The following is a 26,799-nucleotide window of genomic DNA, read 5'->3' on the forward strand; positions in this document are numbered from 1 at the left end:
AAAAAGCGGGTGATGATTCACCTCAAAAGCAAAAAGCAAATTAGTGTCCCATGAGGGAAATCCATTCTTAATAGGTTTACTTTCAGGTTGATGTTTTTAAAGGTATTTTTAATTAGTTGACGGTGGCTTGTATATTGTTCTCATGGGCAGTACCATGTGGGGCTGTGCTCACAGCCTCTGGGGCTGGACAAGGTGCTAGCTACATGGATTTGGGCTGCTTGCTTCACCTGTTTGCTCTTTAGATTCCTCACCTGCAAAATGGGAATACAAATGCACCTACCTTATAAGGTCGTGAGAATGAAATGAGTTATGCAAAGCATGTAGAAAACAGGCAGTGAACATTAGCTATTATAACTGGCTAACAGATTCCATGAGGGAGAGGGTGATACTCGTTTTTGTCTTTCTTTTCCATTCTAGCACTTTAGAAATCTCAGAACTGCTCTGAATTATGTCACAAACCAAAGAGAGGATTGTACCCCTCCAAGGGTGCCTTTCTCCAGCATAACGGGGCTGGAGCTGGGCTTTGTAAAGGGTGCCCAAGACCTTTCCCCATGGCCTCAGCACAAGTTCATGCTTCCAGAGGTGACTCTGAGGTCACGCTGTCCCAAACACAGGGTGAGCCAGTGGTCATAACTCAAGGTAAATAGAATCCTGTGACTTCCCTGTGATTGACACCAGTCCATGGAGAGCAGCAGGTTTTGGGGAAGAAAGACAGAAGGTTGGAGCTGGCTCCTGACTCCTGCTACAGGAGGAAGACACTTTGCTTTGGGAACACCGAGTGATGCTGAGAACATTGAAGAACCTTCTTTTGACTGTCCTGTCTTCATAGTCTCGGGGTGATTATGGGTCACTCTTTGGAAGATTAAAAAAAAAAAAAGGAGAGGATGTCTCTCCTTGCTTAGAAGTCTATGAGAGACCCTATAATGTCTTTTCTGCTTACCTGAAACACAGAAATAGCATGCTGTCTTCATAGCCCCACAGCCTTGGAGCAATTGTGGGGCATCCATTGGAAGGCCATCAGAATGAAATTTGAAGTTTTGCCGAGATTTTTTTAAAAAATTCCATTTGCACACCTTTGCAGAAGAGAAGTCATCAAACCATTATTTCAAACCCTCCTGCCTGTACTGAGAGATACCACTATCACTTTATCTTTACAGAAGCTTTTGAGATGCAAGCTCAGTAGGAAATTGCTGCAGAGGTCTCTCTGCTCCTGTACCGTGATGGTCTTCTCCCCACACGGTGAAGTGAGAACTCCCTGATACTTGGTTTCCAGAAGCAACTTTCTAAACACATCTCTGCTTCCTCAAGCACTTGCACTGGGACTGCTACAGCCAGAGCAGGCATTAGCTGGAGAGAAGCGGCACTGTTTTGTGTGGCCCATAGGATGCAGATTGATAGAAGGAAAAATGGACATGGAGCCAGATCAATTTTGTAGTGGCCAGATGGCCTCGAAATTTATCTTGCTGATACCCTGACTTGGTCTTTGGGCCATTGCCATGAAGTTGCAGGATTTGTTCAGAATCTGTTCTCCTTGTGAGGTGGTGCTGTAGTTGGCACTGAGTGGAAAATCAGGGCCTTGGGGCAAGTTTCGGAGAGGATCTTCAAATTCTTGTGTTCCAGAAATGTGGTGCCTGGGTGAGGCAAAGTTATCCTGTACACACTTGTGTGTCCTAGAAAGTATAGCCTTGTACTTTGGGGCTCATAACTCAAGGAATTCTAGAATAAATGGCCATTGGAGCCCTTCATCCCTCCTCTTCAATGCCATTTTAGATAGTACTGTCTAATTCATTTTAGACACATGGAAATGTACTTTACTGTTGAAGACTTTTTGGTTTTTGAGACAGAGTCTCTCTCTGATGCACAGGCTGGAGTGCAGTGGAGTCTTCATAGCTCACAGCAACCTCAAACTCCTGGGCCCAAGTGATCCTCCTGCCTCAGCCTCCCAAGTAGCTGGGACTTGCAGGTGCATGTCACAACAGCTGGCTAAGTTTTTGGTAGAGACAGGGGTCTCACTATTGCCCAGGCTAGTCTTGAACTCCTGGGCACAAGCAATCCTCCCACCTCAACCTCCCGAAGTGCCAGAATTACAGGTGTGAGCCACCACACCCAGCTTGTTGAAGACTTTTGAGCAGAAATTCTCCAGGTTTTAAGATTGACTTCCACTCATTCATTCAATGAGTATTTATTTATTTATTTATTTTTTTAATCTTTCACAGTGCTTTTATTCTAAAAGGTATCCACACTTTTTTTTTTAAACAGTAAGGAAAGGTAAAATTTATTGATATTAATAGATATACTCATATTCAAGAAAACTCTGAAAGCTACTGTTATTTCAGATTATTTAAACAGAATGTCACCTATTGGGGTATAATTAAGAAAGCATTATACAAGTTAAGAAGTAAACAAAATTATTGACTGAAAAGTTTTACATTGAATTTCGATCATTTTGCTTTTTTTTTTTTTAACTTTTTAGAATTTCTTTTTTTTTTTTTTTCATCTTGTTATGGGGGATACAGAATTGCAGGTTACATACGTTGCTCCTGTACCGCCTTTCCCCCCAAGTCAGAGCTCCAGGCGTGTCTGTTCCCCAGGTAGTGCGCGTTGCACCCATCATGTAGGTATATATCCCTCCCTTCCCCACCCCCCCTTCCCGAGTCAGCACCGTCAAGCGTTACCATTCTCCAAAAGGTGCGCAATGCACTCATTGGTAGGCATACCCCCATCCCCTCCCCCACCCCCCACCTCAGTCTGATATCCGATTGGTGTCGTTCCCAGATTTGTATTTAGGTGATGTTCAGGGAAACCAATTTTCTGGTGAGTACATGTGATGCTTGTTTTTCCATTCTTGGGATATTTCACTTAATATAATGGGTTCCAACTCTCTCCAGGAGAACCATAGAGATGTCATATCTTCATTATTCCTTATAGCTGAGTAATATTCCATGGTATACATATACCACAGCTTACTAATCCAATCATGTATTGATGGGCATTTGGGTTGTTTCCACATCTTTGCTATTGTGAATTGTGCTGCTATAAACATTCGGGTACATGTGTCTTTGTTACAGAATGACCTTTTTTCCTTTGGGTATATGCCCAGTAATGGGATTGCTGGGTCAAATGGCAGGTCTACTTGAATCTGTTTAAGATACCTCCATAATGCTTTCCACAGGGGTTGCACTAGTTTGCAGTCCCACCAGCAGTGTATTAGTGTTCCTGTCTCTCCACATCCATGCCAACATGTGTTGTTTTGGGTTTTTTTGATAAAGGCCATTCTCATTGAGGTTAAGTGATATCTCGTTGTGGTTTTGGTTTGCATTTCTCTGATGATTAGGGATGTTGAGCATTTTTTCATATGTTTGTTAGCCATTCTTATATCTTCTTTTGAGAAGTTTCTATTCATGTCATTTGCCCACTTTTTGATAGGGTTGCTTGATTTTTTCTTGCTGATTTTCCTGAGTTCTAAATAGATTCTTGTTATCAGTCCTTTATCTGATGTGTAGTATGCAAAAATTTTTTCCCATTCTGTAGGTGGTCTGTTTATTCTCGTGACTGTTTCTTTGGCTGTGCAGAAGCTTTTTAATTTAATCATGTCCCATTCATTTATTTTTGTTGCTGCTGTGATTGCCTTGGGGGTCTTCCTCATAAATTCTTTGCCTAGGCCAATGTCTGTAAGAGTCTTTCCTACATTTTCTTCTAGAATTCTGATTGTATCACACCTAAGGTTTAAGTCTGTTATCCACCGTGATTTGATTTTTGTGAGAGGTGAAAGCTGTGGGTCCTGTTTCAGTCTTCTACAAGTGGCTAACCAATTCTCCCAGCACCATTTATTGAATAGGGATTCTTGTCCCCAGAGTATATTCTTTCCCGCTTTGTCAAAAATTAGGTGACTATATGAGGATGGTTCTATATTTGGATTTTCTGTTGTGTTCCACTGGTCTGTGTCCCTGCACTTGTGCCAATACCAGGCTGTTTTAAGAACCATGGCCTTGTAGTATAGTTTGAGGTCTGGCAAATTAATACCTCTGATTTTGTTTTTGTTGCTTAAAATTGCTTTTACTATACGGGGTCTTCTTTGATTCCATACAAAATGTGTAATTATTTTCTCTACGTCTGTAAAGAATCATGTTGGTAATTTAATAGGGATTGCATTGAATCTGTAGATCACTTTGGGTAGTATAGACATTTTAACAATGTTGATTCTTCCGATCCACGAGCATGGTATATTTTTCCATCTATTTGCAAGTTCTGCTATTTCTTTTCTCAGTGTTTCATAGTTTTCCTTATAGAGGTCCTTTACCTCTTTAGTTAGATATATACCTAGATATTTTATTTTCTTTGTTGCTATTTTGAAGGGTATTGAGTCTTTAATTTGGTTTTCTGATTGACTGTTATTGGCATATATAAATGCCTCTGATTTGTGTATATTAATTTTGTAGCCTGAGACTTTGCTATATTCGTTAATCAATTCCAGGAGTCTCATGGTTGAATCCTGGGGGTTTTCCAGATATAACATCATATCATCAGCAAAAAGTGAGAGTTTGATCTCTTCCTTCCCTATTTGGACTCCCTTGATTCTGCTCTCTTGCCTGATAGCTCTCGCAAGGAATTCCAATACTATGTTGAAAAGTAATGGTGACAATGGGCAGCCCTGTCTGGTTCCAGTTCTAAGTGGGAGTGCTTTCAGTTTTTCCCCATTCAGAATGATGTTGGCTGTGGGTTTGTCATATATGGCTCGTATCATTTTTAGGTAGGTTCCATCAATGCCTATTTTGTTAAGCGTTTTTATCATAAAAGGGTGTTGAATTTTGTCAAATGCTTTTTCTGCATCTAATGAAAGTATCATATGGTTTTTGTTTTTGCTTCTATTTATGTGGTAAATTACATTTATAGATTTACGTATGTTGAATCACCCCTGCATCTCGGGGATGAAGCCCACTTGGTCGTGGTGGATTAGTTTTTTGATAAGTACTTGGATTCGATTTGCTAGTATTTTATTGAAAATTTTTGCATCTATATTCATGAGAGAAATTGGTCTGTAGTTCTCTATTTTTGTTGCGTCCTTTCCAAGTTTTAGTATCAATGTTATATTGGCTTGGTAGAACGTGTTGGGGAGAATTCCATCCTTCTCAATATTGGAGAATAGTTTATGTAGGATGGGCACCAGTTCTTCTTTGTATGTATGGTAAAATTCAGGTGTGAACCCATCTGGACCAGGGCTTTTCTTTTTGGGAAGGTTTTTTATTGCTGTTTCGATTTCAGTTCTTGATATTGGTCTGTTCAGATACTCTATTTCTTCCTGGTTGAGCCTGGGAAGACTATGTGTTTCTAAAAATTTGTCCATTTCCTCCACATTCTCCAGTTTGTGTGCATAAAGATTTTTGTAGAATTCATAGATGATATCTTGTATCTCTGTAGTGTCGGTTGTGATTTCTCCTTTCATGTTCCTAATGGAGGTTATTAGAGATTTTAGTTTTGTGCTCTTGGTTAGTCTAGCCAGGGGTGTGTCTATTTTGTTTATCTTTTCAAAGAACCAACTTTTTGTTTTATTAATTTCCCTTATAGTTTCTTTGTTGTCCTTTTCATTTAATTCTGATTTGATCTTAGTAATTTCTCGCCTTCTGCTGGGTTTGGGATCATTCTGTTCTTCTTTCTCCAGCTCTTTGAGTCTATTCGTTAGGTTGTCTATTTGCATGTTTTCTGTCTTTTTGATATAGGCATTTATGGATATGAATTTTCCTCTCAGGACTGCTTTAGCTGCATCCCATAGATTTTGATAAATTGTATCTCCATTGTCATTTAATTCAAAGAAATTTTTGATTTCCATCTTGATTTCTTCTTTTATAGAATAATTATTCAGGAGAAAGTTATTTAGCTTCCATGACTTTGAGTAAGAGTGAGGGTTTCTGTTTGTGATCATTGTTACTTTTATTCCGCTGTGATCTGAGAAGATGCATGGTATAATTTCTATTTTTTTGAATTTTTTAAGACATGCTTTATGTCCTAGGACATGGTCAATCTTAGAGAATGTCCCGTGAGCTGATGAGAAGAATGTATATTCTGTGGACTTTGGGTAGAATGTCCTATAGATGTCAGCCATGCCCATTTGTTCTAGCATTCTATTTAGGTCCATTATGTCTTTGTTTATTTTCTGTTTAGAGGATCTGTCCTGTACTGTCAGTGGGGTGTTAAAGTCTCCAGCTATTACAGTATTGTTATCTATCATTTGGTTCAGATCTAGTAGAGTTTGCTTTATGAATCTAGGTGCACCTAGGTTGGGTGCATATATATTGAGTATAGTCATGGCTTCTTGTTGAATTGTGCCTTTAACCAGTATGTAGTAGCCATCTTTGTCTTTTATTATTTTTGTTGGTTTGAAAGCTAAGTTATTGGAAATTAAGATTGCCACACCAGCTTTCTTTTGGTTACCATTTGCTTGAAATATCGATTTCCATCCTTTTATTTTCAGTCTAAATGCATCTTTGCAGGTTAGGTGAGTTTCTTGAAGACAGCAGACACTTGGATTGTGTTTTTTTTTATCCATTGGGCCAGTCTATGTCTCTTGAGTGGGGAATTCAAGCCATTCACATTTATTGAGAAAACTGATAAGTGAGACAGTTTTTTGTTCAGCTTGTTGGGTAGAACTTCATTGTGATGTTTTCTCTCCTGAGCCATTGTGTTATCTCAAATTTGATCTTTAGCTCTTGAGTAGTTTTACATTCGTGGATCTTTCTTGTGCTGATCCGTGTGTAATTCTCTTTTGAGTACTTCTTGGAGGGCTGGTCTTGTCTTGGTGAATTCCCTCAACCTTTGTTTATCTGAGAATGTCTTGATTTCTCCTTCGTATAGAAAACTTAGCTTAGCTAGGTACAAGATTCTAGGCTGGGCATTATTCTGTTTCAGAAGCGTGAAAATGGGGCCCCAGCCTCTTCTTGCTTGTAAGGTTTCAGCTGAGAAATCTGGCGTAATTCTGATGGGTTTTCCTTTGTAAGTTACTTGTTTCTTTCTCCTTACAGCTCGGAGAAGGGATTCTTTAGTGGATATTTTGGTCAGCCTGATGACTGCGTGGCGTGGTGTTTTCCTATTTGCTATGAATCTCCCAGGGGTCCTTTGAGCTTCTTGAATCTGTATGTCTAGAGTATTGGCAAGGCCTGGAAAATTTTCCTCGATTATGTCTTCAAATAGCTTGTCCAACCCTTGCTTATTATCTTCTTCTCCCTCAGGAATGCCAGTAACTCTCAAGTTAGGTTTCTTCACATAATCCCATATTTCTTGAAGACTCAGATCATTTCTCTTACTTTTTTGATCTATCTCTGTGACTGACTTATTTAGTTGGAAGGAGTTATCTTCAATTTCTGAGATTCTTTCCTCTGTTTGATCTACCCTGCTCTTGAGACTTTCCACAGTGTTTTGTAGCTCTCTGAGTGAATTCTTCACTTCTAGGAGTTCAGTTTGGTTTTTCTTCAATATTTCAATTTCTTTAGTGAATTTTTCCTCCAAATCCTGTATTTTTTTTTGTGTTTTCCTTGTGTTGTTTATCCATTGATTCTTGTATATTATTCAGCTTGTTTATGATCCATAATTGGAATTCTTCCTGTGACATGTTGGTGTTTTGAGTCTGGTTTGTGTCAAATGGTTGGGAGCTGGTATTTCTCTTTGGGAATGAGCTTTCTGTTTGATTCTTTGTGCTCTCCGTGTTTTTTCACTGGGCCCTTCCCATCTAGATTTATCGTTGGATCTTTTCTTATAAATTCAGTCTGGTTAACAGCACTCTTTGTGCTCTATTCTTAGGCTGTGAAGCAGTCTAGGTATGTTGCTTCTTTTGGCAAGAGGGGGAGACTGTTGTGTATTGTTCAGAGATTTTTCTGTTTCCGTTGGGGGACTGCTTCTGATGGGTCCAATCCTAGAGGATTGGAGTGATCCAGGACCGCTTTGGTGAGTTAGGACACTGTGTTGTGGTCTTTCAGAAGGCAGGCAGGGTCCACACTAATAGTAGACCGAAATTCTCTTTGTTTGTTTGTTTGTTTGTTTCCCTTTGGTTCTTCCTCTATAGGGGAGGTTTCTGTCTCTATCTGCAGGCAAGATACTAGCTATGGGGAGAGGACGGTGACCTCGCTTGCTCAGCGCCCCAGTTGTTGTAGCTCCCACGGACAAAAGTCTGCCTTGGCCCAGTGTCCCCAGGGATCAGGTTCCACACTCTCGCTTCTGGAGAAGTATTCAGTGTTTACACATGGGCGGGGACCCTATATAAGGTCCGTGGACCAGGGGGGAGGGCCGTCCAGGGAGCCTCTTGGTACCCTATTGCTCCGCAGTGACTTGGCTGTGGGCCCTAAGATGGCGATTGTGCGCCCGCAGATCGCCGGCACTGGGGGTGACTGCTCAGGATCCGGTATGTACCAGAGCCAGGGACCTGGCCCGTTCTGAAGCTCACCGTGGGTCCTCAGTTAGAAGGTGAAAAGAGAGAAGAAAGAAAAAAAAAAGAAAAAAGAAAAGGAAAGAAAGGAAAGAAAGAGGAGAAAAAGAAAGAGAAAAGAAAAAAAGAAGAAAAAGAAAAGAAAAAAAAAAGAAAAGAAACGCAAAAAACCAAACCAAAAAACACCAAAAACACCAGCAAAAATGAACAAAAACAAACTATGTAGCACCTTACCACACCGCAAAGCAGAAAGATACACAAATCTGAAGTATATAGTTCAGCGTCTCAATGCTTTTTGTTTGTTTGTTTGTTTTACACCTTAGCGCAGCTCCGCCCCTTCACGCCCACCCGGCTGGGTCCCGGGTGGTTTCCCAGTGGATTTCAAGGTGGCATCTGCGCGCCCGCACAGCTCTGAGGGTGGTGGGGATCCAACCTCCGCGCTCAAAAAGGCGCGGCAGCCAGAGGCCCGGAGGGCAAAGGTGCCCGCCGAGGCTGTCCGGCTTGTGAGCTGCCGGAAAAGAAAAGAAAAAAAAAGAAAAAAAAACAAACAAAACCCAGAAAAAATTCACCGAGAATAAAATATACAGTTCGGCGAGCCTATTCTTCTTGTTCGGTTTTTTTTTTTTTTTTTTTTTAAATGCCTTAGCGCAGCTCTGCCCCTTCACCCCGAGCGCGGCCCCGGCATATCCCGCACTCCTGGCGTTGGTTCAGAGACCAGCGGAGGGCGCCGGGCAGAGAGAGCCGCTCGGCACTTTATGGCTCCCGAGCGGTTTCGCCCTCGCTTTCAAGATGGCGCCTGCAGAGCTCCGGGGCTGGAGGGGACCGGCTCCCCGGCAGGCAGAGACCGCCACTGCCCGGGGGCTGGCCAGCAAGGACACGCACCGGGGGTGACCAACTGGAGAACTGCCGAAAAAGGCAGCACGGGGTACAACACTATTTGCTGTCCGGGAATCTTTTGTGTTTTTCCGCCCTGGGGCAGATCCGTCCCTCCTCGCCAAGCACTGTCTCAGCTGAGAGCCCCCAGGTTCTAAGGTAATTTCGCAAAAAAGCCTCCTGTCTGCAATGCCCCACGTATCCCTCAGTGATTCTGCGCTGGCCTGGGACAGGGCTCTATTCAATTGGGAGCGGAGGACATTGAGGAGAGCAAGCCGCTTTCCCAAGAGGCTGCCCCCGGGGCGGGTGTAGCCGACCCGCGCTCCGCTGGCTAGTGTCTGTCCCGCGTTCCTAATTTTCGTTCACCTCAGACCTCATTCGCTCTGTTTGTCCCACGCTGATTCTCCGTGGATTCACACCGCTGTTCCTGTGTGGGAGCGGTCCTCTAGCGTTGTGGCAGGTCTGGATCGATGCCTTCCTCCCCGGGAGCGCAGATCCAGGCCGTCACCACTACTCCGCCATCTTTTTTCTTCTTCCCCAGTATTTATTAATATTAATATCTTACTATGTGCCATTGTGGGATGTAGCAGGAAACATAACCAAAGCTCTGCCCTCATGGAGTTTATATTTTAGTAGACAACAAACAATAAACACCGAGTACAGAGATGTACAGCACAATGTCAGAAATGCTATGGAGAAGCTTCACACAGGGAACAGCAAGGGAGACTAACAGGAGCTGCTCTTAATAGCTTGGCCAGGGTGGCACTCTCTAGGGAGCTGACTTTTGAACAGAGATCTAAAATGAGAGCACCAGGCATGCTTGCCCCCAGGGGAAGGGCATCTGGGCAGAAGGAACAGCAAGCAGAAAGCCCCAGATGAAGACCCATGCTTGGAGAGCTCAGAGAGCATCAAGGAGACCCGTGTAGCACGAGTCCTCTTCTTGGTAAAGGGTCTCAGCTTTGATCCCTTCCTTTCTTCACTCCCACATCTAATCTATCAGCAAATCCTGTCTGTTCTCTTCCAAAATATATCCTGAACTCATCCACATCTTTGTCCACAGCCACCCTGATCCAAGGCCCTGCCATCTCTTCATGCCTGGATTACTGTAAGAGCCTCCTAGCTGACTTCCCATGAATTCTAATCACATTTCTTCCCTGCTTAAAATTCTTCAATAGTTTCCCATTGCCCTTTCCAAACAGTCCAACCTTCTTACCGTGCCTTCACGACCCTGCGTGATCTGGCCTCTGCCTGCCACTCCTGTCCCATGTCCTGACAACTGGGGCTTTGGCCAGAAGGTCCATGTATTAGTTTGCTAGGGCACAGTCTGGGTGACTTAAACAACAGACATTTATTTCCTCACGTTTCTGGAAGCCAGAAGTCCTAGATCAAGGTGTTGGCAGGATTGGTTCCTTCTCGGGGCCAGGAGGGAAGGATCTGTTCCTGGCCTCTCTCCTTGGTTTATAGATGGACCTTCTCTTCCGTGTCTTCACGTCTTCTTCCCTCTGTACATGTCTGTGTCCAAATTTCCTCTTCTTAGAAGGATGTCAGTCATTTTGGATTAGGGGCCCCCTCTAATGACCTCATTTTAACTTAGTTACATCTGTAAAGACCCTATCTCCAAATATAGTCACATTCTGAGATACTGGGAGTTAGGACTTCAACATATAAATTTAGAGGGGGATACAGTTTATCCCATAACTGTTCTTTCTCTTTCTCAAGTACTATGAGCTCTTTCCCACCTCAGGGCTTTTTCATAAGCTTTTTTATGATTGTCACATGGCCAACCCCTTCTGTTCCTTCAGGTCTCAAAAAATGTCACCTCCTTAGAGAAGCCTTCCCTGACCATCCCCGTCGAGCTAGCTATGTTGCCCCAACCCATGTCGTTTCTTTCATTATGGCAAAATCCATATATGATAAAATGTACAGATCTTTAGTGTACAATTTGATGAGCTTTGACAAATGTGAATACCCTTGTAAGTACCAGTCCAATCAAAATATAGAACATTTTTGTCACCCCCAAAAATTCCCTCCCTTTTCAGTCAGTCTTCAACTGCCCCCCATAGGCAACCACTTCTCTGATATCTATTGCCATAATAGGTTTGCCTGTCCTTGAACTTGATATAAATGGAATTATTCAGTATGTGCCTTTTTGTGTCTGACTTCTTTCACTCAAGATTCATCTATGGTGTTGCATGTATCAGTGGTTTATTCTTTTTTATTACTGAGCATGCTATCCCATTATATGACTATAATACTGTTTATTCAGCATCCTGTTGTTGGAGTTTTGGGTTGTTTCCAGTTTGGAGTTAGTAGGAAAAAAAAACCCTGCTATTTTCATATAAGTATTTTATGAACATATGTTTTATTTATTTTGGATAAATATGTAGGATAGAATTTCTGGGTCATAGGGTAGGTATATTTTAACTTTTTAAGGAACTACAGTCAGATTTTCAAAGTATGTGCACTGTTTTCCCTGCCACCAGCAGTATGGTAGTTCTAGTTCTACTCTTTAACCTCACCAGCATTTCTTGTTATAAATCTTTTGAATTTTAGCTGTTCCACTGAATGTGAAATGATTTCCCTTATTACTAAGGATGCTGAGCACCTTTCCCTATGTTATTGAGCATTTATGTATCTTCTTCTGTGAAGGTGTCTTTTCAAGCCTTTTGCTTAATTTTTAAATGGAGTTGTTTGTCTTTTTGTTATTCATCTATAGGAATTAATTCTACATTCTGGATACAAATCTGAATATTTTCTCCTGGTCAGTAGCTTATCTTTTCATTAGTTGTTTGATAAGAAACTCATTTTATAATAATTTTGGTTCTGACCTAAAACTACAGAATGTGCCCCAGGACCAGACAATAGGACTAAGTTGTGCTGAGGTATTTTTTAGAAAGAAGATACTTGGGGTTCCCAGCAGGGCTGTAATTTCTTACAGGTTTATTCCTATGGTGTTTCAAAGAGAAGCTGAAGTCACATAGGTGCTTAGCTACTCGTGGACCAGCCTACATATGTAGGACTGGTTTGCTCTTTTGAAAACAACACTGAAAGAATTGCAGATGCTTGCTGTATCCAGCGGCCATCCGGAAGCACAAGACCAGGGGCCTATGTGTTCAGGTGTGGAGAAGGAATGGCTTTAATTTCTCCCAAATACTGTGGCCTTGGCTGCTGAGTTATGATAGTCCATAACTACCTAAGCCCGTAAATATGTGCATATCCTCTAACCCAATGATTCTGCTTCTAGAAATTTAACCTAAGGATAAATTCATGATTACATGCAAAGTTCTAATCACAAGGATACTTATTCCAGATTTGTTTATATAGTAAGATATTGGGAAACCACCTAAAATAGTAGACTGTTAAACATATAATAGTCTAAAAACTCCATATATTAGAATGCCATGAACTCATTAAAGTTATTCCCTATAAATACATGTATTTATTGACAGAGACTTTTGTTTATGATATTGTTGGATGAAAAAGTTTTCAAAAATATCATATAATCCTATTTTTTAAAAAAACCTTATATATGTGTACATATATATGTGTGTGTTTATATTCTGTTTATAAAATCATGACCCAGAGAGCTCTAAGAGGGTATCTAAATCAAAAGAACTAAGCTAACAAAAGTAATTTTAAAGTACCACTCCTGATTTACTCCTATTTTTCATGGATGTGAAGGCAAATACATCATGCCCAGTAATACTATTTAAATGTCCTTGATTCTCCCCCATTCACATGCCGTAGCTGCTTCTGCACCTCTCTCGAAAATCCCACCAGGAAATCCTGCAGTCCACACCTCTTCTGCCTCTCATTGCCCATCCTCTCTCCTAGTCTCCATCACACATACACACACACACACATACACACACACACAGACAGCGTGGGCCCTCCCTGGCAGGGGAGCAGGGGAGAAACTGACCTGGGCCGAGCCAGCACTGTCTGTCATGAGCTGTGGTGGGAGGAGGGCGGGGGCAAAGCTCCAGCACTTGGAATCTTCCTCCTACTTCTTATGCAAAGAGAACATCCGGAAGGACATGCACAAGGGTCAGATGTTAACTGTCGTTACTTCTGGTGGTAGGATTAGAATAGATTTTAATTTTCTTCCTTTTGCTTATCTGTGTTTTCTAATTTCCTACCATGAACAGACATTCCTTGATTAATTTTTTTAGAATTTTGATTGAAGTATATCTTAATTAATTTATAAGAATAGCTTTTAAAAAATAGCTCCCCAGTGCTTTTCAAGAATATGAAGTCAGAGAAACAAGTACGGTACTTTTCAAGTTAAAGAGGTGTAAAAATATGTTCTCTGTCCAGATATGGCCCAGACATTGTACTCAACAAGCTGACCATCAGCTGACACTGGGAGGTTTGTCTTTGTTCCTGTCTCCCGCTTTCTGTCAAATAAAAGCAAAAGGCATTTTCAAACATGTGCAAATGAGGGGGAAGGGCTTAGGGGAAGTTACGCCAGGAGACATGGTATCTCTCATCTGAAAATGGACACAAGCATAGGGCCCTGAGAGACTGAGTGATGTCATCCCCATGGAAAAGCCAGCGCAGGGCTGGTGTATCCCAGGTCCTCAAGCAGATCTGAGCACCTGCTGTGTTAAGTTCATTCACTTAACAATGACTGGCTTAGCTCCGAGCTGGGCTCTGGACTGGGGGCTGTGAATGCAATAATTAATAAGACACCTAACTCTAAAGGAGCCCCCAGTCTATGGGAGGAGGCAGCTACAACAACAACAACAATAATTGCAGATAACATTTATTACATACTTATGTGCCAGACATTCTTCTAAGTGTTTTATATTTATATATTGGTGTTTTCCATTCTTACAGTAATCTGTGAAATAGATGATCTTGTAATTATTTTATCTTCTGTTCTCCTAATCACAGAAATATATTTGAACTTCTGTCAGAGCCTACAACTATGGTATGGTAATGGATCAGTTTATATGTGTACAGTGGATAAGCGTTTGGGTGCTGGAATCAAACTTTCTGGGTTCAAATCCCAGCTCCACTAATTATGGGCAACATATTTGATCTTTCGATGCTTCAATTTCCTCATCTGTAAAAGGGGAATAATCGTTTTCACCTCATAGGTTATTGCAAGAATGAAGAGTCAGTATGTGCAAAGCACTTAGAACAGTGCCTGGCATACAAGCTGTTAATAAATGTTAGCTGCTGCTATTGTTGCTGCTGTTGTTATTTGTCTCTTCCCGTAGACTGGAAGCTCCTTGAGACCTGGGTCACTATCTTATTTTTGTATCCACAACCCCCAACCCAGGGCATAGTATAGGGTTGAAACAATTGTTGGTTAAGCTAGAGAATAATGTTGCAGGGGGTGGGGAAATATTCTCTTCATGAATAGATATCAGATTCCCCCAGGGATGGTGATAATAGGAGGAACATGGCACCTCCTAGAGCAGATAAAGTCTAAGAAATAATAAACATCAGACCCACCCCAGGGTTCTTGGGGCAGTGGGAAAGTAGGGAGATGTTGCTATGAAGTATACTGTTGCCCTGCCTAAGGCACAACTATAAATTCATATAATAATAGATCCACCAATATGGCTAGAAATGAATAGCACAGCTCAGGGGTGGGAAAAATCAAAGCTCAGCTCACCCCAGTGCCATTCATCTCCCCCCTGGGTGTAGTTTAGTATTAAGCACCCCTTAGGGATTAGGGAGGCTTGGGATGTACGGAGGCAGGGCCGTGTGTGGGTAGCAATCAGCAGTGACGCGGGAATTTGCGTGAGAGGCAGCGCGGTGCTGCCGGCTGCCGAGAGGGAGCCAAGAGCTCTAGGCTCTGCCACTGCCCGCCTCTGTGTTGCTTTGAGTAAGCTCCTCAACCACTCTGGCCTCAACCTCCTTGTCTGTACAATGGAGCTTGAATAGTCCCCTAAAGTCCCTTTAGTCTTTGAAATTCAGTTCAGAATGTTCTCTGCATTGTGAAGAAAATTTCTATCAGGAGTTGCATTCATTCCTAGAAGATATTTCCAGGCAAAATCTCAAAAGGCAGATCTGCCGGCCTCCAGGGAGTACATGTCCCAGATTGCGACCTCAAGCTTTCCCTAAAGAACCCCTAACAGCAGAAGAACTCCAGTGTGTCTCCTAGTCCAGAGTTTGGGGGCATGCACCCAGGCATGAAATGTCTTTGAGTTCTTGTTTATTATCACAAAGGTGATTTTACATTCTACACCATAATCTATCCTTGCTTGTGTTGATATAAAAATAGTACAGCATTTTAAATTACTTATCATAGATGTCTGTTGATAAGTCTAGACCTGAAGGCTGATGGAGAGCCTCACTTTTGATCTTGAACTCTATAGCTAGGTCCTAATGCTGGATAATAAGATTACAGGAAATATGTATTCTTTTTGTACTTTCATATTTTTGCTTTCTTCTCTAATGAGCATGTATTAATTTAATGCCAAAGAAAAGTAAATAATTTTTTAAAAAATGAAATATAACACAGTGCTGACCTTTGTGTGTAGTATTTAAGGCGGGAAGGACTTCCCTTTATGAATGAGTTCCCTAATGACATTTTCTGTCTGTGCTCATTTCATATATCCAAGTGCTTTATACATAGTAATTGCATGAGAAATATTTGCAGTTGAATGAATAGAAGTAATCATAATGATGATTATGATGATGACGACAGCAACTACTATTAGTGTGTTTTTACCTGTGCTACTGTTCTAAAATCTTTACATGTGTATTTATTTAATCCTTACAAAACCCTTTGAGGCAGTATTATCCTCATTTTGCAGAAGAGGAAACTGAAACACTAGAAAGTTAAAGTAACTCGCCTGGTTGGAACATCATTAATGCCTTTTATCTTCTCTGTGCTCCTTTTAGATCTGGCCATTGCTGTGGCAATGCAGCAAGCTGCCAGTGTCACCTTAGCAGTCTCTTATCTCTTCTCTTTTACATTCTTGCACTCTGAGACTTGTGCACATGCCAGACGGGTGGAATTAGCTCCTACAGGTCCCCCACCTAGCAGGGGCAGAGAAGCCTCAGAGCAAAAAGCAGGCACTTGCTTAGCAAGCATTCGTTAGCAGATGGGCGTGAGATGTCCACGCAGCCTGCTCTGGAAGCTAATGGAGTCCTAGCTCTTTGCCCCCATAGATACTGAAGCTGCTCCTTGAATGAAAGGTTCAGTGGAGGAAGGCAGGGGAACATTCTAGAACAGTGGATTTCAAACTTGAGGAGCAGGCATTAGAATCTCCTGGAGGGTTTATGTTATTAAAGCATGGATTGCTGGGTCCCACCCCCAGAACTTCTGATTGAGTATGCGCCACACTTTGAGGTCAGTGATCTAGAAGCAGGATTTTGTCACTCACTCTGATAACTGGCATCCGGCCACCAGCGATTCCCTAATTAATGGCTGGACACACAAACATTTAGACAGTTAGTAGAGTCTGGAGTGCCATCCCTCTGGGTGTAGACCACAGGACATTCCAGATTCTTATACCCAAAGGATAAGGGTGAAGACTGTCTCTAAAAGATTTTAGAAAATGCCATTAATTTCATCAGTGAAAGCCATTTCTCATGACTGTTATGCTACTTAGCAAAGCCTGTGACATTGGTTGAACTATAGACAACTGACGTGCGCAATGAAGGCTGGAATATGGCCTTCCTGATAAAATGCTAGCTGACTACCCCTATAGTGTGAATTCCTAGATACGGTACATAGAATATCATTTAAATTAGCACAGATGCATAATAGCACCTGTCCAGAGTGAACATTTTAGAGTAAATTACAGACCAGCATAATGGGAAGGAAAGTTAATTAACAGATCAATGGGCTTTGTTTTGTCCCACAGACTGAGCCTGAAATCATAGAGGAAACCAACGTTGACAGAGTTCATGAACCCCGGGGCTATACCAGGTCTCGGCAGGTGAAAGGCCACTCGGAGACCTCCACACTGAGCTCCCAGCCCTCCATCGACGAGGTCAGGCAACAGATGCACATGCTGCTGGAGGAGGCCTTCAGCCTGGCGTCCGCGGGCCACGCAGGCCAGAGCCGGCACCAGGAAGCCTACGGGTCAGCCCAGCACCTGCCCTACTCAGAGGTGGTGACCAGCGCTCCGGGGACCATGACGCGGCCCAGGGCTGGGGTGCAGTGGGTGCCAACCTACCGCCCAGAAATGTACCAGTATAGTCTACCCCGGCCGGTAAGTTATTCATCCCACCTACCTGCCACCATCGTGTCGGGCCGCCCAGTGTGTTCCAGCAGGAGACCCAGAGCAGGGATTTACAGTAATAAACTGCTTTGGGATTTGGAGGTGAACTTGGCTGAGCTCTCATCCCATCTTCCACCCATGATCCAAAGCATAAGTCTTTTACTCCCAGCAGGCAAGGCACACTAGAAACCCTATGTCCATATATTTTAGAATGAATTTCCTTTTCTACTATCATTCATGGAAAGGGCTGACTTCATTCTTCATGCACTGGTGGTTTTCTATACTTTCAAGTATGAAACCCATTTTAAATGTCAGAAGGCATCGCAGACCCACATGTTAAGGAGTTGTGTAGCCTGGTGGTTGGGAGCATAGGCTTTGAGCCAGGTGGCTTGACTTCGAATCCCATCTCTACCATGTAAAGGCTGTCAGAATCAGAATGGAGTCACTTGTGTTGATAAAAAATAAAAAAACCTGACAGAGCCGGGGAAGGCCATGAAGGGAGGGTTGTCATGCATAAATACCTGATAACAAGAACTATCACAAAAGACTCTGCAAAAATCACAACCTTATACAAAGGCCGTTTCAACCTTACACCAAAAACTACTTCTGTGAGGACATCTGCCTAGCAGCTGCCTTCCAGCCTTGGACTGGCGCCACCCTTGTTATTGATCCTTTTAGCTAAGGATAATATTCTCAAAACAATTATGTAATCCTCCTCATTTTCCCTTTAAAAACATTTTCTTCGTTTTTCTCCCTGAATACACACATAGTTGACTATGGCATGCGTATTCCCATTGCAATGCCCATTCCCAAATAAATATCATTTTTTTAAGGGAACCTCTCTCTCTCTCAGTTATTTAGGTTGACAAACACTTACTGGCTTTATAACTTGGGGAAGTTACCTAAATTCTCTACAGGTGAACATAAGTAAGAAAACTACCTATTTCCTAGAGTTGTCATAAAGGTTAAATGAGTTGATGTATGTGAGGACCTAGAATGCCGGGTACAGAGCACATGCTATGGAAGTATTAGTCATGATTATTTCATTAAGTAGCAATTGCACTTCCATATTTGAGAAAGCACCCAATGACAAAAAGCTTCCATGATTTGTATTATTTTGTTTGCATTTTGTTCATCAAGATAGCATCTACATATATCTTTTTAAAAAGACATAGTTTTGTAAACCATAGCCTGTAATAGACAATGCTTTGGGCATGTATAGATGCCAGATTCTGGGTATCTGGGATGAGATCTGGGTTTCAGAGAGAAAAGCGTAGACAACCAGGACAACAAGTCTTCTAACCAGTGGCAGGCAAGAAGATGTGCTGGCCTACATTCATTACACCTCAGTTTATCAAACCATCTGAAAAATTCATTGTAAGACATATGAAAACTTAGATGGTTCTTTTTATAATTGAGGGTAGGTGCCCAAAAGGGCAAAAACATCAGCGTTAAATATATATATATATATATATATATATTTTTTTTTTTTTAAATGAAGCCACCTAAAATGGAAAAGGACTGAGAACACACACAACAAAGAGGTGGGCCATCAAACCAGAACAATATTAAAGGCAGTTCTTTCGTCATTAAGGTTGCCGTCTTTGCCAATAACACATGTGGGCCCTATTTTCATGATAGGAGGAAATAGCCAACAATACACAGTAGTAATGATGATTCTTAACCCAAGCTCTTACAGAGCCCCCTCGTGCTATGATAATGTGGAAATCAATATAAAAGGTGGCAATTTAGAATGATAACTATGATTACTTTTCGTCTTCTAAAAAGGAAGCTTTTCCAGCTCTGCCAGGGAATAATTGGAAGCTGATGGTTTAAATGCACTAGGCCAGGCTGAAGGCATTTATATCATGGGAAAGGTTATTGGTGGCAGCTTGCGATTTCTGCACTGCAGTTTAGGAGACTCTTGATCATATTTTAGCCCTTGAATCTATTAAGAAATTGGACTCAACACCTAATGACCAATCCAATTTTGCCAGTGGCCATAATGGATCTGTGCCAAGTAGAATGAAAACATCCTACTGTCTTCCCATCTTCCTATTGGCAACAGAGTTGGGGATTTTGAAAAAGGCAATGGGGCTAAACTGTCTTTCCCACTAGACTCTTTACAGATGGAATTAACAGTAATAATGATAACAATAGTTGACATCTATTGAACTCCCATTGTTTACTGGACACTAAGCTAAGTGTTATATAGACATTATCTCTTCTAATCCAACAACTCCCCCCGCCCCACCGTCATGAGGTCAATGTTATTCTCTCAAGGCTGGGCATGGGGGCTCACACCTATAATCCCAGAACTTTGGGAAGCTGAGGCAGGAGGATCACTTGAGCCCACTAGTTTGAGACTAACCTAGGCAACATGGCAAGACCCTGTCGCTACAAAAAAAATTTTTAATTAGCCAGGCTTGGTGGTGTGTGCCTGTAGTCCCAGCTCCCCAGAGGCTGAGGCAGGAGGATCACTTGAGCCCAGGAGTTTGAGGTTGCAGGTGAGCTATGATTGCACCACTGCACTTCAGCCTGGGTGACAGAGCAAGACCTTGTCTCTAAGAAAAAATTGTACATACTATAATCATCCCAAAGTGAGGGGATAATAAATGAAGAAATTGAAGCTTAGAAAAGTCAAGAAACTCACCCAGTTTACACAGTTATAAATGGCAGAATTGGAGTTAGAACCTAGAGCTGCCTAACTTCAAAGCCCACACTCTTTTCGTCCCCTGGCCAAAGTGAGTTCCAGGGATGTCCTCCAGGCTCTTACGAGAACTTGAATATCCAGAACTTTGGAGTATAATCTTCTCATATGGAAGCTTACCCAGTTTGAGGACATTTTGTCCTGTCCTATCATTGCTGTAGTATGGGAAATATCACCATTGGGCAAAGTTGGGAATTTTGTCATCTTTTTTCCTCCTCCCCCCTCCCATTAAAAACAAATGTATAATACCTCCCCCCCCCCACACACACACATACACAACCTTTGTTAATGATGAAATATTCAGACATATCAGGTATGAGTTTGCATCTGCCACAACACTTAGGTTCAAGAAATGTTACATTTCTTGTGTTCCTCCAAATCAAATTTGGATCTGTTCTGAGCTGCTACCTGGCCACGTGGGTGGGATATTCAATACCAGTTATTTTGGGTCTCCTTCCACCTCTGGTTGTACAAAAGTCATTGGTGGTTTGAAGTTAGGACACTGGGAGAGGGTCTACAATAGACATTGCTGATGGTGCATTGTCCAAATCCCAGGGGTCCTTGAAGGTCATACCTGGGCCAGACTGGGAAATGGGGCTCTTTGCCTTTGGACTGCCCTGAAAAATCTCCCCTAAAAACCAACTGAGTACCCAACATCTGGCAAATGCATCCCTTCTAAGCCTAGAAAAGTCATTACAGTGAGTAAAACCTGCAGTTTACACAGGAAGGCTACATGGGGAGGGAGAGAGGGAAGGTAGGAAAGAAAGTCCAGAGCACAGCGATCTCAGCCCACAAACTCAGGTGTACAAGAAGAGTAACTTTCTTTGTTTTTCTGTAATCTTCTCCACATGCCGGAAGCTCAGTCTCAGTCAGCTCCAGCTCTCCTTCCTATTTTCTGGGGAATCTACGTGCTATGGGGTGGGGAGAGGGCTGCAGCATCTGGTCCCAGTTTGTCCTCATCTACTCACTCTGGCTGGGACCCCTGAGAAGCCCTTGTCCCTGTGCAGTCTCCAGTCGATAGTCCAGGCAGAGCACAGCTGATTCTGGTCTTCCTGCTCACAAACCCTCTCCATAGCTCTCCCCCACTTCCTCCACGCTCGAGTGTGCTTGAGCCCTTGGCCTCTCTCAGTCTCTTGCTCTCTCATTCTCTGGCTTGAGCGTCCACATGCACCCCCCCCCCCCCCACACACACACCCCTGCCCCTCTCCCCTCTCTAGCAGCTTCCTCACCACTACCTGGGACTACTGAAGGCACTTCTGGCCAGATGTCCATACCACCATCCTCTTCTTCTCCTGCACCCCGCTAGGGTGGGGGAATTCCATGCTGTGGCTGATGCTGGGCTTTCCTGGAGGTGGGCACAGCTCCCTTGTCTTTCAGATTCCCCACATTTTGATGGGATTTATATCCTCTTCCCCTACCTCTTCCCCCAGGGTGATGCAGGACGCAGGGCCCCTTTTCCATACCCGTCTGCATCTAAACTCTCTTGCTTCCCCCTTCTAACTCCCCTCTCCTTCCTATCCAGAGCAGAGTGGTCTAAATATACCTCACCTCTTCTAAATCTCTTGTTTATGGCATCCGACTTACTTAAGTTTAGGTTGCTGATATTCAAAATCCTAGGTTCTTGCAATTCAATAGCTTTGGCTTTTGAAACTCCACTAAGAATTGGTTCTTGTGCCACCCTCAGTCTGCTGTGCCTCCTTCCCTAGGGCAGGAAGGTGGGATGCCCTAGTTGCTTGGGGCAGGGAAAGGGGCCTAATTCAAAGAATTGTGGAGGAAAAAAATTTGGTTGCTACAATTGCTGGTTGAGCATCTCAAATCCGAAATGCTCCCAAATCCAAACCTTTTTGAGCACTGACATGACGCTCAAAGGAAATGCTCATTGGAGCATTTTGGATTGTGGATTTTGGGATTTTGGTTGCTCAACCAGTAATGCAGATATTCCAAAATCAGAAAGAATCCTAAACACTTCTGGTCTCAAGCATTTCAGATAAGGGTTACTTAACCTGTGCTACATCAGAATATTATCCTGTCTCAGAAGGAAAGGAATATCACTTACCAAGTACCTACTGTGTGCGAAATATTACATTAATATATAAAATTAGTCTTTAAAACAGCCTTTGAAATCAGGATATGATACTCTTACCTTCTTATGTAATAAGAAGGCAGCACAGAGAATTTAAATAAGTTGCTCAAGGTCAAGCAGCTGGTAAGGATCAAAGCCAAGACTCAAACCCAGATTTCTCTGACTCTAAAACCCATATCCTCTGCACCACACCACCCTGAGCTCAGAATTGCAAGGCGGTGTCCTTAATTGACTTGGGTGATTTTGGACAAGTCAGCTTACTTCTCTGGGCTTCACTATCCCCATCTGTGAAGGTAAGAGATGTGGCCTGCCTGTGTCTTGCTCTTTGCAGCTTGGACCTTCTCTGATTGTCTTGGAAGCCTCAGATGATGCTCTGGTCAGTAGCTCCTGGTTAATTGACAAATGAGATAAGCAATGGGTTTTCACCTTGGAGTCAGACTTAATAGCCAAGGCCCCTGCTTTCAGCTAAATAAGAACTATCCTTCTAGAAGATTCTACCTCCTTCACCAAGGTGTAAAGTTATTTATAGCTGGATATGAACAGAATGGACATTCCTCTGCCTGGTGCAGTGTACTCAGGGTCAGCACGATGCTGTGGAAGGGACACCATGCAGAGGAACCCAGTGTTGCCACCAGGTATGGAAAGATCGGAGCATCCACTCTGCCCTGGGGCCAACTCGATGGCGCTGGACAGGGCTTCTAATGAGAGTGAGCTGGCTTTGGCTTGTTGGTGGCTTTTCCCCCACTAAGGCAAAGCCTGAGACCACCTAACCTGTCTGTTCAACTGCAGCCTGTCACCCTCATGGTGCTACCCTCAGGGTTTATCGTTACTGGATCCTTCTTCCTGGGTGGACACACATGCACAAGGAGGGGCCAGCACACAGTAGGTCTCATCTGGGCTCACCCTCCACTGGGATGGCTGAAGAGGATGGCCCTGACCCACTCTCTTCACCTCCTTCCCAGGGGCAGTCAGGACTGGAACTTGGAACAGACGATGGCCACCTTCCTTCCACATTACACCCAAACTTCTGAGCCCAAAGAGTGCCCTATTCTAGTCACACCCAGTCTCCTTCAACCTCGGAGACCTGAGACCTATTTACAAAGACTGCCTTCAGTTCTGAGTCTCCGATCTCCTTCCTGGCCAGAGGACAGGGACCCCAAAGATGGTGTCCTTGGGTGCCAGGCTAGGCACCTCACAGCCACCATCATGGAACTGGGCACTTGGAACCTGGCAACAGTTTTGAACAATAGCTCCCAGAGGGATTCCCATCACAAAGCAGCCAGCAGAGATCCAGATTCCACATACACAAGAAAGGGAACTAGAATGCAGGGATGAGCAGACTTAAAACCATGGGGAACCTGCACAGGGGGAGGCAGGAAGAAAAGTATAGGAGGATTCCCTCGGCCCATGGCATAGGCTGCCTCTCTTTTTTCTTTCTTTCTTTCTTTCTTTTTTTTTTTTGAGATAAGATCTCGCTCTGTGGCCCAGGCTAGAGTGCAGTGGCATCATCATAGCTCACTATACCATCAAACTCCTGGGCTCAAGCAATCCTCCTGCCTCAGCCTTCCGAGTAGCCGAGACTATAGACACACGCCTCCACTCCTAGCTAAGGTTTTTTTAAATTCTTTCTCTTTTTTTGTAGAGATGAGGTCTCGCTATTGCCCAGGCTGGTCTCAAACTCTTGGGCTCAAGCTATCCTTCCACCTTGGCCTTCCAAAGTGCTAGGATTACAGGCATGAGCCACCGCGCCTGGCCATGCCTTCTATTTTTCATGTGCCCCCTGCGGCTGCCCCACGGCCGTGAGGATACAGCACAGAGGGAGCTGCCTGATCTCCTATGCAGTCTTGCTTTGTACCTGGCAAAATCTTCCAGAGAAGGGAATTCCCTTGGTGCTTGTCAGAAGTTCAGACTTTTAATCAGTTCTCTTGGTGAACTGCTATAGGACAGACACAGGCGTAGAAAGCCTTTTCTTGGCTGGGAAACTGTGTTGACTACAGAATAAGCTTCCAAGAACCAGGGATAAAAATAGATCGTCTGTCTCCTCTGTTGAATAGCATGAGAGGCCAGAAGAGAGAAGAGGGCTGTAAACCCTTGTCTCTATTTTGGGAAACGAGTGCCTTACTTGTTGGTGTATTGATAATCGTGGAGTGTAAAGCTAGAAGGACATCCAGGACAAGGGTTTCCAAACTGTCTGCAAAACCTCAGAATGCAGGGAGGTCCCACGGGGTCATGCAGGTGAGTGAAGGGCCAAAGTCACCAGGCACCTCCTCCCCAACTTCAACCAGAGAAGAGAAGCTCTGCTTTAATCTGTCGATGTGTTAGGGTATGTAAAAAATGATTGCATGGCTAAAGAAATGAAGCTCCTGAGCTAGACCAGTGCCTTATTTCACAAGGAAAACAAGACAAACAAAACACAGGGTTCAGAGAGACTGAATGGCATGTCCATAAATGTGAATGGCCAATCAAGACGACGAGAGCCTGATTCACTCAACATTCATTCAGAAAATAGTGATTTAACACTGCTAGGTGTAAGACACTCTGCTCTAACGAAGAAGTACCATGATGAGACAGACATGGTTACTGAACTCCAAGGAGCTTAGGATCTAGTGGAGCGGAAGATTTGGTTTCCTGAGTACTACCTTAGCATACATCGTTTACTGAGGCTCAAAAAATGGAAATGCAGCATAGTAACATAGCTTTCATATTGACTCAGTCAGTGCTTCGAGATCTGGGCAGATGTTTTACTGCGTTCTTGTTCTAGAAAGTTAGTATTGCTGACACACTTGCGGGTTGACAGTTATTTTCTCCAAGAACTTCACATTCCATGTCTTCTGGGTGCTATTGAAAAGCTACCTGTCAGTCTAATTGCCTTCCATTTGTAGGTGACATTCTTTTCTCTCTTTTTGCTTTTAAGATCTCTTTGCCTTTGGTATTCTACCATTTCACTACAATGTATCTAGGTGGGTGTTTTATTTTATTTATCCTGCTTGGGATATATTGCACTTCCTGAAACTATTAATTTGCTTATTTTTTCAGTTCTGGAAAATTCTTAGCCATTGCTTCTTCAAATACTGCCTCTTCTTCGTTCTCCAACTTCCTGCTTTGGGACTTTAATTAGCTGCATGTTAGACCTGCTCATTCATTCTGTCCTCCATATCTTATATTTTTCTTTTATGTTATCTATCTTCTTGTCTCTTTGTGCTTAGTAATTTCCTCAATTCTGTTTTCTAGTTTATTAATTCTCTCTTCATCCATGATTAATCTGTTATTTAATTACGTTGAGTGTTTCACTTTAATAATTATTTTTCACTTCTACAAGTTCTATTTGTTCTTTTTTCAAATCTTCCAGATCATTCCTACTAGTATCTCTCTGGTCAATTATTTTTTAAAAAATATTTCTTACATTGTTATTTTTTGTTTCATATCTAGAAATTTCTAACTGTAAAGTTCTCAAAGGTCTACATCTGTTGTTTGTTTTTTTCCACTGACTTTCACTTCTCTTTTCTGGTGTGTTTATGGTCTCGGATTATGAGCTCCTATTTGCTTCATCTTAAATTTGTGCTGATCCTGAGATCCTGCTCTAGGAACACTCTTCTCCAAAGAGGATTTACAATTGCTTCTGCCTGAGCCTGGGAGCGTTACCACCCTCCCTCCCTGGAAGGGACAGTTCTGTTCCCCTTCCAGGTTGGAGGTGATTGTCTCAAGTTCTGTCTCCTCACCTTGCCCTGCCCCAAGACTTGATCTCTTCACTGACTGCCAATGTGGCATTTGTCTTCCAGGCAACACCACCTTTCATATTTGCTCACTACTCACTATTCCCACCTCTGGTTTCAGCTCATGGCTTTGTTTTAGTTTGCTGAGTTGTTGGGGCGGGAGAGGGGAGGGGGGAGTAGTCCTTGCAGATTTCCCTTACATCTTGCAGTTTTCACAATGCATTAAGAAGTATGTTCCATCCAGGACCTGGTTGTTATTGAGTGGGTTGGCCCTTATGAGTGTGTAGTCTGCCGTAATGCTGCAGGGAGAAGACCTCATTCAATTTAGCGAATCCTGTTTATGGATTCCCTGGGCTGCTACCTTTTATCCTGGTTCCTTCAGGTTTAAAGTCCTATCATCTTGTTCCCCAAGAGATCTGACAGGCATGATACCTAAAGAAAGAAGCGGATGAAAAGCACAAGTTTAGCTTTGTCTTCCGAGAGCATTTCTAGATTGTCTCTTACTAAAGGAGGCTATGGCCTGGCTCTTTTTAATCCTGTCCATCTCTGTCCGTTTTTCTTTTATCCCTTCACATACTGATAAAAGTCTTCACTTTTGTGACAGTTCCAGTCCTTTATCTTTGAATAGTGCTTTATAGATTGCTAAATACTCACACATACACTGACTTGCCCAATCTTCTTGGCAGCTCTCTGAGCAAGACATTGTTGTCCCCATTTCAGAAGAGGATGCTGAGGTCCAGAAAGGTCACTTGACTGCTTAAGAACCTAAAATCTGTTCACTGGGACCTTCAAACATCCCGCCTGGCTCCAAATCCATT

The 26,799-nt window shown here is 42.9% G+C and overlaps 1 protein-coding gene across 2 annotated transcripts in view; it reads left to right on the forward strand.

Moving 5' to 3' along the window:
• Window positions 1–26,799, forward strand: part of KIAA1549L (KIAA1549 like) — a 269,352-nt gene that overhangs the window by 227,557 nt on the left and 14,996 nt on the right. For both annotated transcript variants that reach the window (XM_069469793.1, XM_069469794.1), the window contains exon 17: window positions 17,116–17,466. In XM_069469793.1, the coding sequence (XP_069325894.1) occupies window positions 17,116–17,466 (351 nt within the window). The remainder of the gene's footprint in view (window positions 1–17,115; window positions 17,467–26,799) is intronic.

This window comes from Eulemur rufifrons, chromosome 6 (assembly GCF_041146395.1).
Source record: "Eulemur rufifrons isolate Redbay chromosome 6, OSU_ERuf_1, whole genome shotgun sequence".
Lineage (NCBI taxonomy): Eukaryota > Metazoa > Chordata > Mammalia > Primates > Lemuridae > Eulemur > Eulemur rufifrons.